General features: G+C 40.1%; 1 protein-coding gene across 17 annotated transcripts in view; it reads right to left on the bottom strand.

The window, feature by feature from the left end:
• Positions 1–16,112, bottom strand: part of picalma (phosphatidylinositol binding clathrin assembly protein a) — a 140,601-nt gene extending 124,489 nt beyond the window's left edge. For 8 of the 17 annotated variants that reach the window (XM_085998820.1, XM_085998826.1, XM_085998825.1 and 5 more), the window contains exon 1: positions 15,561–16,111. In XM_085998820.1, coding sequence (XP_085854946.1) covers positions 15,561–15,690 — 130 coding nt within the window. In that variant the 5' untranslated portion in view covers positions 15,691–16,111. Of the gene's footprint in view, positions 1–15,560 lie in introns of all 17 variants that reach the window. The other 9 variants (XM_085998821.1, XM_085998823.1, XM_085998832.1 and 6 more) reach the window with 5 other exon arrangements.
• Between the last annotated feature and the right edge of the window lie 211 nt (positions 16,113–16,323).

The following is a 16,323-nucleotide window of genomic DNA, read 5'->3' as shown; positions in this document are numbered from 1 at the left end:
TCAATCCCACTGTCCCAGTATAATAAGAACATAAGAAGTAGGAGCAAGAGTAGGCCATACAGCCCCTCGGGCCTGCTCCGCCATTCAATAGGATCATGGCTGATCTGAACTTAGACTCACGTCCACTTCCCTGCCCTCTCCCCGTAACCCCTTATTCCCTTATCAGCTAGGAAACTGTCTATCTCCGTTTTAAATTTATTTAATGTCGCAGCTTCCACAGCTCTCTGAGGTAGCAAATTTATCTCGAGTTCCTCCTCATAAGTTTCCCATCCCTGGCGTCATCCCGGTGACCCTACTGAGTAATTTTCCATGGTTTTAATGCCCTTACGCTCAACTAGTCACCCAACTTCATTACCAACAAATAAATCAAGCAATGCTTCTTTTCTTGGTGGACTAGAAACATAATGATCTCAAAACCAATCTAAATGCATTCTAAAAACTTTTCTCCACTATGATCATATGCATTACCTTTATTCCAGTCAATCTTAACTATTCTGTGCTAGTTAAAGCCACTCATCGTTATTATACATCTTGGTACTATTAACAACTTGCATTTATATAGCAGATTTAAGTTTTTTTTAAAATGGCGTTTCACAGAGGCATAACACAAGAAATTATTCTAGTCAAAGGAGGTGCTTAGAGCGATGACCAAAAGCTTAGTCGAAGAGGTGGGTTTTAAAGAGGACAGGGAAGTAGAGGGGCAGGCATGTTTAAGGAGAGAATCCCCTTTGTGATATAAAGGTGTAGGGATTTTGGGAAGGAACTCCAGAGCATGGAGCCGAGGTGGCTTAAAGAGTCTACCAATGGTGAGCAAGGACAGTTTAAAAAAAAAACTAGCAGTCTTCGTTCTTTGCAAATTCATGAATCAAGGCTGCAATATTACTCTACTGCATTTCATAGAATAAATACACTTTTTCCAGAGCCCACCAGTAGAAGACAGTAAAATGTACATATCGTTAACAGACAAAATCAGAGGCAAATTATTTGGATTAGACGTAACATCGTGCAATACATCCCGAAATAAAGAAACAGGCTGCTTTAAAAAAACTCAGTTTCTAATTAGTGAAAAACTGATAAATAAAATAAATGTTAATAAATTTCACAGGGTAAGACCCATAATGGTCTTATCCGCATGTATTCACAAAGAAAATGAAAAAATCATTTGAAGTTGAAATGAGATGTCCTTTGGTTCCCAGCAAAAAAGCTCCACTAGCAATCAATGCAGAGGCTTTTAGTGGAACAATGGGAGGGGAGGGGAAAGAGGGCATGTTGGAATAAAGAGGCTAAGTTTAAATGTTTCCTTAAGTGTCCACTTCAGCAAGCTAAAGATCACAATTCTGATCAAAAAGCTGGCTATTATGAGTTCAAATTTCTCCTTTTAAAAAAAATTAAAAAGTGAATTGTTTTGGCAGGAGTGGAGGCAGGGAGCTATGGATATTTGAGGAAGTAGCCACTCTACAACCTTATCCTGGAGTATTCCTTTAAAGGTGGTATTTGCATTCAGTGTCCAGTGTAACTTCAAGCTGAAAAGGCACTGTTGGCAGAGAAACAGCCATCAATTCTACTCTTTGCACCTGTGCTATACATTGGAAGAGGACACATAAAATGGTGCATTGAAATGGTGTACTTAATCCAATCTTAGATTTGGATTAGCTCTATTCCCATCAACCAAAAAAGCCCACTCTGTTAATGTGAAAAGAATAAGCTCCAGTGTAAAAGAAAATAGCTGTCAGTGTTAACTAAATGAATAACTGGCACATTTCCTCCCGTCAAAATGCTACGACGTCATTTTCTTCACTGGCACACTTTCCGGCAAAGATACTGTTGTTTGGGTTCACAAGGCCATTTTTAGATAAGTCAAACAATGTCAATCTGTACAGTTACTGGCACTCGCATCGGCAGCTGGGGCTTTCAGATCAATTGGCTGATTGTTGATCTGGCATTATATCCCAACACACACAGCCAACAAACTTTGCCTTCAAATCAAATTTAAATACAGTCACAGAATGTGACCAAAGGTTAATTTCATTTAATAATGGATCAGCTAACCTTATTACTACTAATGTACAATAATCTTGCTGTATTTGCTCATAAAACGTGAAAATTTAATAGTTTTGACAAACATTTAAGTTCAGGTCAAACTGGCTCAACAAACTATTCGAAGTTGAAGCAACACACACCACAACACACGCACCGACAAAACAGAATTTCCTAGCATGACCTCACTGCATTAACATGAAGCTGTGCAAATGGAACATTTGATCAGTTTTTCAGAAAAGTAATCCAATACTGAAATAGTGTACACCATAAAAATATTACTTTGGCCAGGTTAAGTGCGCATTCACAGCATTTTCCAGTTACGCTTTCCAATCATTAAAAAGGCTCAATAACTTTATACAGGGGCAAGGAAACGGGAATTAGAGTGGATAGCTCCGATGTAGAGCTTGCACTAACACCGACCGGTATGATGGACCTTCTACCCTGAATATATTATAGATTGGTCACTGTTACAGCTTACACATGCAAAGGGAAGTTGCAGTTCATTTGTATTCTCCTAGACAACAGTATTTAAATACAATTAACAACCTTCATCCCCATAACAAATTTAAAAAAATCAGTGACAGAAAATTCAGATTGAAAATCTCTATTTAAAATCATACAGGTTTTGTACATTAAATAGCATATTAACAAGTTGAAGGCGTATCCTGGTGTCCTATAACCTTAAAAGCTAGCTTTTCTGCATTAGTCATCAATAGATCCTAACCCATGCATAGGGCCACTGTTTTCTAATAAGTCAAATCCCATATTTAGAACATGGAATTCCAGTATCATTTTGGGCACCGCATTCTGCTATTACATCCATTTTTTAATAATACCCATTAATTTATGGCAACTGTACAAGTCGAATTCTATTTTAAATTACATAAGATTTTTGACCAGTACTAAGACACAGACAGACACTGTCACGACCTCCAGATGTCCCAAAGCGCTTTACTGCCAATTAAATACTTTTGAAGTGTAGTCACTCTTGTAACGTAGGGAAACGTGGCAGCCATTTTGTGCACAGCAAGGTCCCACAAACAGCAATGAAATAAATGACCAGATAATCTGTTTTAGTAATGTTGGTTGAAGGATAAATTTTGGCCAGGACACTGGGGAGATCTCCCCTGCTCTTCTTCAAATAGTGCCATGGGATATTTTACATCCACCAGAGAGGACAGATGAGGCCTCATTTTAACACCTCCTCAACACATCCAATGGTGCAGCACTCCCTCAGTACTGTCATCCTAGATTATGTGCTCAAGTCTGTGCAGTGGTATTTGAATGCACAACCTTCTCACTCAAAGCAAAAAAAGAGTGCTACCACTGAGCCAAAGTTGACACTTTGGGGATTAAATTCTACAATTACTATCCATTTTTTAAGGAACACTTGATTATAACTATTGAGCATTATTGACATTGTGAGCTGAATTTGTTTCATATGTCTTATGGTCATCGACCAGAAAAGCAATACACAGACGATTTATTCATTAAAATTTAGCAATGGCTTATATATTAAAAAACAATTTTAAAACCAACTTTTCCACAAAAACATCTAGTGTAGGAATGCCTCAAAAAGGAAAGAAGAGCTGAGAAAATAGGAGAATACACAATCATGATTCTCTATATTCCAGTTCCCAAACTGGACAATGGCATGTCAGCAAGCAGCGAGATGGGATGAGGTGGGAGAAAGAGAAGTGAGAGAGTGAGAGTGAGAGTGAGAGTGACCTTGCAACACCATCATTCACTTCCTACTTTCTGTAATTGAAAAAGGTTTGCACTGCTGCCAAATGTTCATCAATATGGGAATTTCTTACTAACCTTCTTTCAAGAAAATAGAAGAAATTGTAACTGACAGAAAACAAAGCTTTCCTAACAGCCAAGTCTGAATCTCCTGTTAAAATCATAACTGTTGGAAATCAGGTCAGTAATTATGTCACTTAAGTGATCCTATTTTACCCATACCAGCACTGATTGTAGAAAAATGAATGTTGTCTAATCTGGTAGACACCACTGCAAGACAAGGCCATTTGAAGAGGGCAGAAAGTCAGAAAGAGCACTAGCTAAAATAAAAACATAGCTTCAAATTTTGAAAATGGTGACTTCACTTCTCCCCTGTCCCACTGTAGTCACCTTCATATAACATGCTCTAACCAGAAAGACCAGTTACTAGCATCTCCTCTCCTGCAGCAACAAATTTGTGTTCAGTCAACAAAATATGTGCTCAACAAATCTATTTTCAACAGATTTTCCTCCCTGGAGGTTGGATACGCCACCACTACGAGCCTAGCCCATCAGATAACTGCCAATCCAAATTATGCAGCTAGCAAATTTGCGACAGTGAATGGCTGGAATATAACTTGCGCACAGCATCACTGGTAACTGATGAAAAGGAAAAAGTGCAAATGCTGCAGGTGCACAGCAGGTCTATTAGCATCTGAAGACGGACGACAGATATCATTTTCTACTGGGGATGCCACAAATTTTTTTGTTGAAAATAAAATATAAACAGCCTTGTTTTCTGAAAACATAACATGGCATTTTTGTAGGTAGGTCCCTCCAATCATTAGCCCTCCGCAGGCCGTTATTGCTAGCCTGAGCTCAGGCCAATTAGGACCAAACAGATTATTACAAGTTCAAACACTCCAAATAGTCTGGGCACTCTCAGTTTCTTTGTAATAGATTTCTAAACCAACACTGATTAGAATAGCTTTGCTTTCTAAGTTTGTGTCACTCAGCTGCGCAGACAACTATAGAGAAGACCGTTCAGCCAATGTGATGTATCCAAGGTGTTCCACCACCTATGGTTAAATCAATTATTGGTCACGAAACAGCTCATGAATATTTGGGCAAGATGATTTTGTTACAGGAATTAACAGTATTTAAATTGGAAGAGATTCAAGTTGCTTTCAAAATTATGGTAAATCTGTTAATCTGTTGCACAAAATGATGTAGTTGTTCCAGTAATGTTCTTACATCTTGCAGCCACCATCGCTTAACAGCGAGAAGCTGACACGGTTCAAACATAGAATATGCTAAGTAATATTGCTCCCAAGATTATCACAATACAATTCCAGAGCATTTATAATGTGTAGATTAAATAACAATTGTTTATTTCAAGGCCCTAGCACTTGAGTACCTAAAATCATACACAATGACAGCAATGTTTTAATCTGTCCTCCCTAATTACTAGTCCCAATTATTACACTATATATGTACTACAAAAAACGGTGAGTGGCCTCAGAATTCCAAAGATGGCACTAGTAGGTGACATTGCCAACACAACGTGAAGTGACAAATTAAAAACAATGGGGCATCCCCTAGCGTACGTTACATTCCAAATGCTGCCCTAAATAAATCAGTAGCGTTAGTGACACAGTAAGCGATTGTGGCAAAGGAAATTTCAGTAGAAGGGAGTAATTGGAATAAGCATATGCAAACGTAATTCGGATGAATCGTTAAGAAAAAGCAAAAAGGCAAAAGATTCCTTGAAAAATACGTGAGCAGATCACGCAAGGACACAAATAGGAGTTATATAGCACCTTTAACGTAGGAATAAGTCCCACAGTGCTTTACAGGAGCGTAAGCAGACAAAAATTGACACCTAACCAGGACGGGTGACTAAAAGCTTGGTCAAAGCTGTAGGTTTTCAAGTAGCATGTGGTGGGAGAATAATTAAGAAATTAATGAAGACATGATCACGAGGTAGGTTTTTGAAGGAAGGGAGGTGGCTAGCAATGGAGAGGGGTTTGGAGAGAGCATTCCAGAGTGTGGGACCAAGACAGCTGATTGGACAAGTGTGCAGAAAACAGAGAGGCCAAGGACATGGATAATTTCATATTGGTGGACTGAACGCCAAGAGGTCATGAGGGCAGGGCTGATGGGGAAGCAGAATTTTCTACAGGATAGATGTGGGTATAGGTGAAAGTTATGGACAAGTTGTGGTTTGCGTGTGGCGGAACCTGGCAAGGAAAGTGTTGGGGTCGTCAGGCTTGGAAGCGACAAAAGTATGGAATAGTACTTTAGTAGCAGTTGGGGTGAGATAGGGGCACAGGTAGGCAACACTGCACATGTATTAATGGACAGTCTATGTGGAGGACAGAGTGGAATCTGAAGCTGTTCTCAGGATCAAACAGGAGAGCAAGGTTGCACACTCCGATTAAACCCGAGGGAGCAGCAAGGGTGCAAGGGAATCAGCAACTCCCAGATCTCATGTCCCCTATGACTTAATGCATCTTTTCCTGTCCAATTTCTACGTAAACAATATCGAGACCCAGGGATCATAACAAAGAACCCTTACTCTGTACACCAACTACTGGAATGCATCTCACACACTTCCAAGTGAATTCTCCTCTTTTTCTCCAAATTGTAAACTGGATAAACACTCTTAATTGAAATCGAGCCACAGGCTTTGGACAAGTAAGTAGTTTCATTTACAGAAGACATAAACAAACAGTAGGCAGCAATATATCTATTTCCCTTCTCAACTCGATATATAAAACAAAGACTACTTGCTTTCTTTCTGAACATGGCCTTTAAAACAGAAGGCCACTTGCTGCAAACTTCCTCTAGCTCAACTCTCCCTGGCTAAGGTTTTTGAAGTACAAACAGCTACTGGCTGTAAGATTCACACACACATACACTGATTGCTCTCTGATCCAAACTGTTTGTGTGCTGTGAATATAGTTCAGTAACATGAAATTTCTGCATTTTAATGAAGCTGCCAATCAAGAGCCCCACCCTCTTCTCAAACATTTCAAAACTGCTGTCAAAGTTACTACTACAGGTGAAGGCCTGTCCTTTGAATAGAACACCACCTTAAGCAGCAATGTGTCTCAAAGTACTCCTGAAGAACAATATGAGCCATCTTTAATAGCATCAAATGTTTGGGATTGCAATTAACAGCCTTCTGATTTCTGCTGGGCTAGCAGAGACATAATGGGTTGAATGGCCTGCTTCCATGCTGTAAATATTTATGGTTCCAAGATGCAAGACTTCTAGCAGCAAAATGTGTAAAAAAAAAAATCTTTTAAATTGACAGGCAAAAATATATTGACAGAGCTCAACAGGATGGCTTTGGTCTTGAAGTGTTAAGTTGGAAAAAAAATATTGCTCGTTCACAACTTGATAGCAGACAGTGCTCGTGGAGTACAGGATAGTGGCAGAGAGGCAAAGCTAAATGTAGTTGTCATCCATATGTAACTTTCTTTATGCCTGCAGTTGACGATGCTAAGGGACAGCGTGTAAACCAGGAAAAGTGGGCCAAAGATAGAACAAGGTGATAGTACAGCTTCTCTTCCTACTCCTGCACAGACAGACACAAATTAGCAAGAGGCAAAAGGAAACAAAGTAATCAGAGGAAAACTATTATCTCCTAAAATAAACCTCAATCATATTCAGCTGAGCACAAAGCAGTCAGGAGAATAGACAAAGGGGGATAGAGAGAGAGCGCAAGAGTGAAACAAGGGCAAGAACCTTTTTGAATCATCTTAATTCCTATGCATCGTCTTGGCCTAATTCGCAAATCTTCCCCCCCCAAAATAAATCTAGTTAGCTCTTAAACATGTTTATAATATATTATAGGCTTCAATGGCCTTCCCTAGTAACTTACCAGTATTCCACAACACTGTTACTCTCCCGATTTCCCTCTTACTCCTAACTTACCATAAAATGTTATTCCCTTGTCAAAGTGAGCAATTTGGATCAAATTTGTTAATTCCCTTCATAATCTTGAAAACTTCAATTACATCATCTCAAAGTGTTGTCTTTTTCAGAAAATGAGCCTAACTTCCTTTTCAGATTTCGGGAGTTATTCTGGTTGCTCACCTCTATATACAACTTGGGCAGAACCAAATCATTGGCGGCACCACCCTCCAAGAGACAGCTCCGCTTTATCTTTTCAATCTTGCTAAATGGACACTGGTCAGCAATTAAAGAGCCCAGGGAACAAAAGAGGGTAATTTTCAGCATGCAATCTTACCAAAGTGTGAATTGAGAGAGACTGCTCAAGAAATGGACCTAGTTAGGACAGAGCTCTTGTAGAGGTCCATCAAGCTTCTTAAACTGGCCCTTCTCCAAAGAAGTAACATCCTTCCTAGGACCAAAATTTAAACAGTACTCCAGATGAGGTCTGACCAACGCCTTAGATAGATACAACCTCTTTTGAGGAGTACTCGCCTGCAGAGCAAAAGCAACTGCATGTCAAAAAAGTTATGTGAAGGGCTTTGGGCCATCCTAAGTGACATGACAAGGCTTTGTATAAACGCAATTCTTGGTTTCTCTTAGTCTATTGCAATACAGTACAGTACTCGATTTGCCTCTTTTACTGCAACCTATGCTGCCCATTGTGCACTACCAGCAGTATGGATTGTTTAGGCAACTTGTCGTCAATTCTCTGTGAGGGAGTGGTTGAAGCACAACACATCAGCTTAGAAAATGGTGAGGGGGCAGAATAGGAGGAGAGATAGCAATGTAATTACTTGAATCAGTTGAGTGCTGTGGTTGGTTGGTGGGGTGGGGCTGGGGGAGAAGAGAAAGCAATAGCTATTCTGAGCTGTTGATAACGAGACAGATCAAGACTACCGATCAAAAACCATTTTTGTTGCTCAAGTTGGGAGATGCAATTTACAACAGTCAAATGCAATATTTCAGCTTTATACAATGACAAACGGTTTACTATTCGTCCCCAATGATCTTCTTCACCAATGCTAATGAAATCAAAAATACTAATGCAGTGGCAGGAAGTGGAGAAAAGCAGGTTTAAAAACAATCTTGATTGTGTGACTTTGCTGGGGCATACCAAACTGATCACGTCCTCAAAGACACACCACCTTATCTAGAGAAATGGCTCAGTATTTCACACAAATCACAGTTAATGTTGTGCAGGCAAATACAGCAAGATCACACAAAGAGCAAATGAGATGAATGACCAGCAAGTCTGTTTTGGTGGTATTGGTTGAGGAACAAATGTTGGCCAGGCCGCCAGCAGAACTCCCTGATCATCTTCAACTAGTGCAATGGGATATCAGTTTAACGCCTCATCTGAAAATAGCGCCTGCGACGATGCAGCACTCCCTCAGTACTGCACTGGTGTCAGCCTAGATTGTATACTGGAGTGGGATTTGAACTCTCAACCTCCAGACTCAGGTGAATACGTTACTAAAATGAATCCAAGTGCCACAACTCTCATTTCAAAAACATAATTAAAAACAAAATGGCATGTTACACATTAGTTTGTTCAACATATCGCCTCTATAACAATCAGATTTAAAGAATTACTGCTGAATTTCAATATATTTTGGATTAATTGGACTATTTTAAACAAGTCAAAAATTTGATATTCAGATAGTTCATTTCAGCAGAACTGTCATTTTAGCAGACATGGAACAAGTTTAAAAGCTACTTGACATTTTAAATGACATTTTCAATGTAGCTGCATGAAGCCTTTTGAGATATTCAGTTTCAATCATGGTCAAGAAACACCTCAGTGCCACCTTTATTTGGTAGTTTGGTTTATTTCTCAACCTACAAAAAGGAAATCAGCGTGGTTAAAATCACTTTATTGACTACTTGAATTGGGAAAATATGCCAGACAAAGGCACATTAAATATTGGACAGTTGAGGCTGCTTGATCGCCACTTGTAATTTGCTTTTTCATACAAACTCAACTATGTTAAAATTCATTACCTCCTTAACTGCAAGTGGAGATAAATGCTGATCGCAAACCGGTACTGGTAATGGAAGCATCATGAATTCCAGGACTATGAACTGGCACTTGAAATGGAAGGTTGAACACTTACAGTAACTGAAACAAATCTTTCAGTGATTTTATGAAAAGCCTATGTAAATGTAATACAGTATTGTATTACTTTAGGGAAAGGCTTCCAGTTATTGAATTGATTTTAAAAATCAAATTTCAGAAAAAAAAATTAAATTATAAGATAAAATTACTCCAGATTTTCTTAACTAAACCATCTTGCTACAAATATTGACGAGAGTTGTTGCTGTTTAAAGGTGACTTCCACGTCAATCAATAAGTGTACTGCTACTATAGATAAGTGCAATTTCCAATGATAAAAATGCATAGTGCTTATATGGCACATTGCCAAAATCTCAATTTTGTTTGGTGCGGGGGGAGGGGGAAAGGAGAAAGCCAGACACAGAGGCATACACAGAAATGAACAGGAGAAGGAAGGGCAGCAGAGGAAGTCAGATCCTACAGCCACTTGCATCACAGAAACACAAGTACAGGCCTGCACTGAAAGGAAAAAAAGGACTTGCATTTATATAGCACCTTTCACAACCACCGGACGTCCCAAAGCGCTTTACAGCCAATGAAGTACTTTTTTTTGAAGTGTAGTCACTGCTGTAATGTTGGAAATAACAGGAACATACTGCTAGTTAAGCAGCATGTAACATTAAATACTTGTTTTGGACAGGAGTTTAAGTAACTTTTGGACATCAACAAAATATCTGAAATGTTATTAGAACTTTAAAACAAGGAGTCAGTCTTGTGTGAAGAAGTTGATTATGTCAGATAGGATAATAATATACACCGACCATATTATTTTCTGGTAATTACAAGTATATTAGGAGGTCAACTGTCAGTGATATCATAATCATTAATATTTCACAGTGGACATGAATACATATGAACAGGAGCATACTAATTGCTGTCAGCAAAGAGTTGTCCTACAACTGCTAGTCAAGATTTTTTTTTTAGAAAAAAAAAAGTGGGCATCCAAGATTATTCAAGTTGTTATCTCACCTCAAGGATTAGACCACAATTATCAACTGCTTGAAATTTGTTCTTGCAGATTATGACATCTGAATCTCTCAATGAGGGAATCAACTTGAAATTACTCTAGTGTAGCACAACATCTTGCAACAATTCCCACAAATGTTTACACTGACCAAGCATCACGCTATTTACTACTTAAGTGCCATGATTTTCCATAAAAATTCAGTGAGGTTGTGAAAGTTTTCGTTTCCAAGTGGATTGAAGCTATAGGAAATCACTTGCCCCAATTATTTTCCAATAACTGTTTTTATATCATGGCAAGACCTGCATTAGCGGCACCAGCTCCTGGCGTGCGGGTCTCACATGGCCAACTGCAACTCAAAAGTAATCTTGCCAGGATTCAATAACAGGACATTTGTTACCAGGTCTTACCAACTGCAGACGACAGTGAATCCCAGCAAACTTACTTTCAGGTTGCAGCTGGCTGTTGATTCCCTGCGCCAGCAGCTGGCGTCTCAACCACTGATAACCAAGTTCGGTTAAAAAGGACATCAGATCTGACACTTCCTGAACCCAGAAATAATTTAACTTACTCACACATGATATGCAAAAATATTTTTGATCCAGGGAATCAGTAAAATCTGACTGTTTATGCAACATGGAAATCTAGACTCCTACCGTGCACACAGGCAGTCAGGATGGAGTGTTGTCTTCAGGTGAAGCAGGGCTAGAGATAATTGGACCACAGCATGCAGACGTTATTCAGTCCTCATTTTAAAGTCATACATTGTCTTTTTTTTTACTTCATATTATAGTTAAACAGAAAAATTTGGGAAGCTGAGAAGTAGAATTGGTTGGAGCATAGGAGTTTCTCTGCAGTACAAGCTGAAGCTCAGAGACACAAAACTAAGGCAGAAGAGGTTAATTGAAGAGACACAAAGCTCAGGTTTTAAAAATTGCCTCAAAGTTTAACGAATGTTTTTGATCCCAAAAACCAGTAAAATTTGTCAGATTTTGTACCCTACAGGCATCCATGATCAATAAACATGCTCAATTACAAATAAATACACCATGTAAACTACAATGTTGTCACATCTGCTTCAGTCAATTGAACTCTTTAAAAAAAAAAAAATGCTTCATCTTAAAACTTACAGGTGTTTTCTATATTTAAAACAGGCACTCCACACGTACACTAGAGGCATCCAGCTATACTGCTCTGCCACATCGCTCGAACCACACCCCCGCAACCTCCACGTTGTCAGACTTCCAATGAGCCACAATGTCCTCCAGTTAAACATTGGAAAAACCAAAGCCATCATCTTCAGCCCCTCACTGAAACTCCATCGCCTCACCACTAATTCCACCCCCTCTGCTCAGCCACTGTCAGGTTGAATCAGACAGTCCTATTTCACCCCGAGCTGAGATTCCAACCCCGTATCCTCTCCATCACAAAGACTGCCTACTTCTACCTCTGTAACATCATCATCTCCATCCCTGTCTCAGCCCATCTGCTGCTGAAACCCTCATTCATGCCTTTGGTAACTCCAGATTCTACTATTCCAATTCTCTCCTGGCCAGCCTCCCATCCTCCATAAACTTCAGGTCATCCAAAACTTTGCTGACCTACATTGGCTCCCGGTCCCCCAATACTTCAAATTTAAAATAGTCATCCTTGTATCCAAATCTCTTCATGGCCTAGCCTCTCCCCATCTCCAGCCCTACAATCCTCTGCGAACTCTGCGTTCCTCCAACTCTGGCCTCTTGTACTTCATCACATCCCTTTGCTCCACCATTGGTGGCTGTGCCTTCAGCTGTTTAGACCCCAAGCTCTGGAATTCCTGAACCTCTCCACCTCCTTCACTTCTTTTAAAGATACTCATAAAAAAACACCTCTGATAGAATTTTTAGTCACCCTTCCCAATATCTCCTTCTTTAAGAACATAAGAAATAGGAGGAGTAGGCCATACGGCCCCTCAATCCTGCTCTGTCAAGTTTTTGTTCAATAAGATCATGGCTGATCTTCTACCTCAACTCCACTTTCCCACCTTATCTTTAGCCCGGTGCTGGCTTTTGTCTGATTATGCTTGTGAAGCACCTGCAGTCATTTTTCTATGTTAAAAGCACTATACAACTACAGTACAACTACAAGTAGTTGTTATTTTATTGGCAATGAGAATAGCATTTGTTTTGTTGAAAATGTATATCTAATTTTCTGTCCTCTGCTACCTATAGATTACGCACTTGAAGAATGTGGTTACATAATTGATTCCATCTCAGATGTAGAGCTGGTAGAGTCAAGTTATACTGATAGCTGCAATTCAATGAGACACTTTGAATTCAGCAACTATGAAGTTCTGCACATGCATGTTTGGAACCATGTGCAGAGCCCCTTTTTCCAGTTGGCCAACTTTTATTAGCAGAGTTACTCTGCTCATAACATTAAAAAGATTCCACATTAAGTTGATGAGGTTCCCAAGCCACGTACATTTCTAATGATTTTCCCCAATTTTCTCCCATTTACCATAAGGTTTTGACCCTTTACTGTGGGTACAGTTGGAGCTCATCTCATGAATAAGCCTCAAGGGTAAACTCAGCAGCTTATTTGACTTTGGGAGGCATGGCTGCCAAGCCAATCCTACTCTTAACCAATGCCCATAGAGGTAGGTAGATAGCAATCAGGAAGAGGAATGATTGCTGATTTTTCCCTGTATAATGCAGGGTCACTGAGGCCATTTGTACCACACCTACTGCTGTACTGGCAGTGATCATCTAACTCAGCAAGGATTGAATCTGGGGCCTCTCTGTTTTATCTGGTTCAGGTATTCACTGGCGCCATCGGGACAGCATTCTGGGAATTTTTGTTTTAAAATGCTCACCAGGCTGGAATTCTAGTACACGTAGGGTGAAGCCCAAGTGTTGAGCTACCTGCTACACATGGTCTCTCTCATCCCAGCTTCAGTGATTTTGGGAGTCAGGTCAAGACCTGATTGTTAATTTATACTGCTCTTTCACATATATGCATTACAAACCATTTTGCATCAGCAAAAATTAGTATAATGGCAACCAGAGAAAATACATAAGATGAGTAGATTTAGAACCGACATATGCTTTCATATTCCAAGTTACATACTGAACACAGAATTTCAGGGTAACTAACTGTAGATCATCATGTTAATAAACCGCAGTGAAGTTCATTTTTTTTTGTTTCTACCATACACCATTCTCCCAGTAAAAGCACACCTGTTTAAGACCATCAATGCTGCTCAAATCAGCTCCTACAGGGTTAACAAGATACCACCTCAAAAATATGGGAAATTGGAAGAATAGTTTTTAGAGAAAAAAAATACTGAGCTTCCATTGTACGCCTCCCCCAGACAAGCCATCATCCCAAAAAATTGCTGTGCCAGATACTGTGGACACAAACCAGCAGCTTCCCAATGCAGGATTTTAATATAACATTACTTAAAATTTGTCAACTTTTTTTCTTTACAAAAAGACAGTAAAAATTATCTAATTAGATGTGATTTTCTCCCAGTATGTAGATTTTGCTTGTTTCCATTTACAAAAAACTTGAGCCACTGCAACACAGCAAGTATGCATCAATCTGATTACACCAGTACATTGAAAATCACTAAACAGCACAAAATATCTAAAAGGAAAGGAAGACAGGTAGAGAAAGCCTGATGGCAGTATAGTTACTAGTCACATTTATCCAAAAGGGCCCATCACCAGAAGCTAGCAGACTGTTTTTAAAATGTTAATGTTGTTTAGTGTTCTCAGCTTTACTGCAACCAGACTGAGTTGATAATAGTTTTCTTAATACTGCCCATGAACTGTAATAGAAGCACATTAGGTCGGATCAACACATTTTATTAAGAGAATTTTTTTTCTTTAATAAGTGTAATTGCTGGTCATCAGAACTAGCACTAAACTGTGTTGAAGCATCCTATTTGCTGTGAAGGGTTCAGTGGTGGTGAAGTAGAATATTGATACTGTACGGAATTCAGGCCACCACGTAAATCTCAACTAACTGACTGTACCTTGTGGAGGGCGATTCAGGACAACACTGAGAAATGAGGCAGATTTTCAGAAACAGGCGGAAATTTCTAATCTGGGACACTTAGGCTGAAGAACAGTACCTATCAGAAACTAGCAAGTTCCCAGATAATTAAAAGGCTCTTGGGATACGGTATCAGACGAGTCCATGCAGTCCTGATCTCCTTTTCTAACTAACAAGAATTTGCTCTGCTGTCTCAGTCAGTAGAGGACTGAAAAATATATCTATTTAGTTAAAACAGTCACTCCAGAGTAGTAAAGAGAAAAATGCTGATTCACTACAACGTGTTTATGAGGTGGGCTGGAATTTCCATCTTCAATAGTAGCTTTCAGGCGTGTAACCACAGCTACCACATCACAGCAGACCACAAAAATGTATGGAAGTCCTGAGACTTGCGGCCCCCCCCAACTCCCCATCAAAGACGACTGCGAATCCATTACATTAAAAAATATATTTCTGGAGTAACAAAAATCAAAACGTCTACATCAATGCACCGAGGGTCCACTAACAAAATCAAGGCCAAGGGCGTTATCTGGGGCCTGTTACCGCAAGAAAACTAGGGACATTCCCTTGACAATACACACGGTCCCCGACACAAACTCCAAACCCAACCGCTGGTGTTAAAATTAAACCGAATAATGAGGAAAAAAGCAACGCCGCCAGGGTGGGGTGGGACGGGACGGGGTTTAATTTTGCACATTCACAGTGAAAGGAAGCGCTTACAGTCCAGGTGCTTCTTCTTGGGGCCCATGATCTCGTGTGTGGTGGCTTTGCAGACGGTTTTGGAGACGGCAGAGCCGGTGACACTGTGCTGAGCCGCGGCGATACGGTCCGTGATACTCTGTCCCGACATCTTCTCTCCTGGCCAGCACCCCCAGCAGCAGATTCAGACACAAGAGGGGTTTAAATCCCTCTCACTGATCACCCCGGCCAGGGAGACGGAGAAAAACAACACCAAAAGTAAACTGAAACCCCAGGAAGGAAAGCGAGCAAAACTGGCTGCACCGGGCTTTTCTAAAATATATATACAAAGCGGTCTCTTGGGCCGCTATCGCCACCCAGGGTTCAAATCCTCTTTCTTTCTCTGCCTCTGCCGAAAAGGAACAGGAGTTGCAGGAAAATGGCGGGTTTGGGCCAGGCTCCTGCCCACTGGATCGTTATCATGTGATCATCCACCAACCTCGTACCAGTTCGAGCCCATCAGCCAACCCCACACTCTCCCTTTACAACCGAGACTGACGCTGCTGTTTGGTGGTACACTTCCAGTTCCCAGAAAAGGACGCCCCTCCCTCCCTTGTCTGTCTCTGCCAAATGCTAACGAGGTTCTTTTTGTTTGCTCAGTTTTTCTACTGATGCATCTGTATGTATGCACATCTGTCTACACGTGCACGGTATTTACAGAGGACAAGCTGAATCCAGAGTATAGATCGCACCCCGTAGATCTTTGTCTGAAAGAGCCTTACTTTTTTTCGAACATTTGTAACTG

Source organism: Somniosus microcephalus, chromosome 10, assembly GCF_052327205.1.
Source record: "Somniosus microcephalus isolate GS21.2 chromosome 10, FLI_Smic_1.0, whole genome shotgun sequence".
NCBI classification, from domain to species: Eukaryota; Metazoa; Chordata; class Chondrichthyes; order Squaliformes; family Somniosidae; genus Somniosus; species Somniosus microcephalus.
Note: the sequence above shows the minus strand (reverse complement) of the source record. Positions and strands in the feature narration are given on the sequence as shown.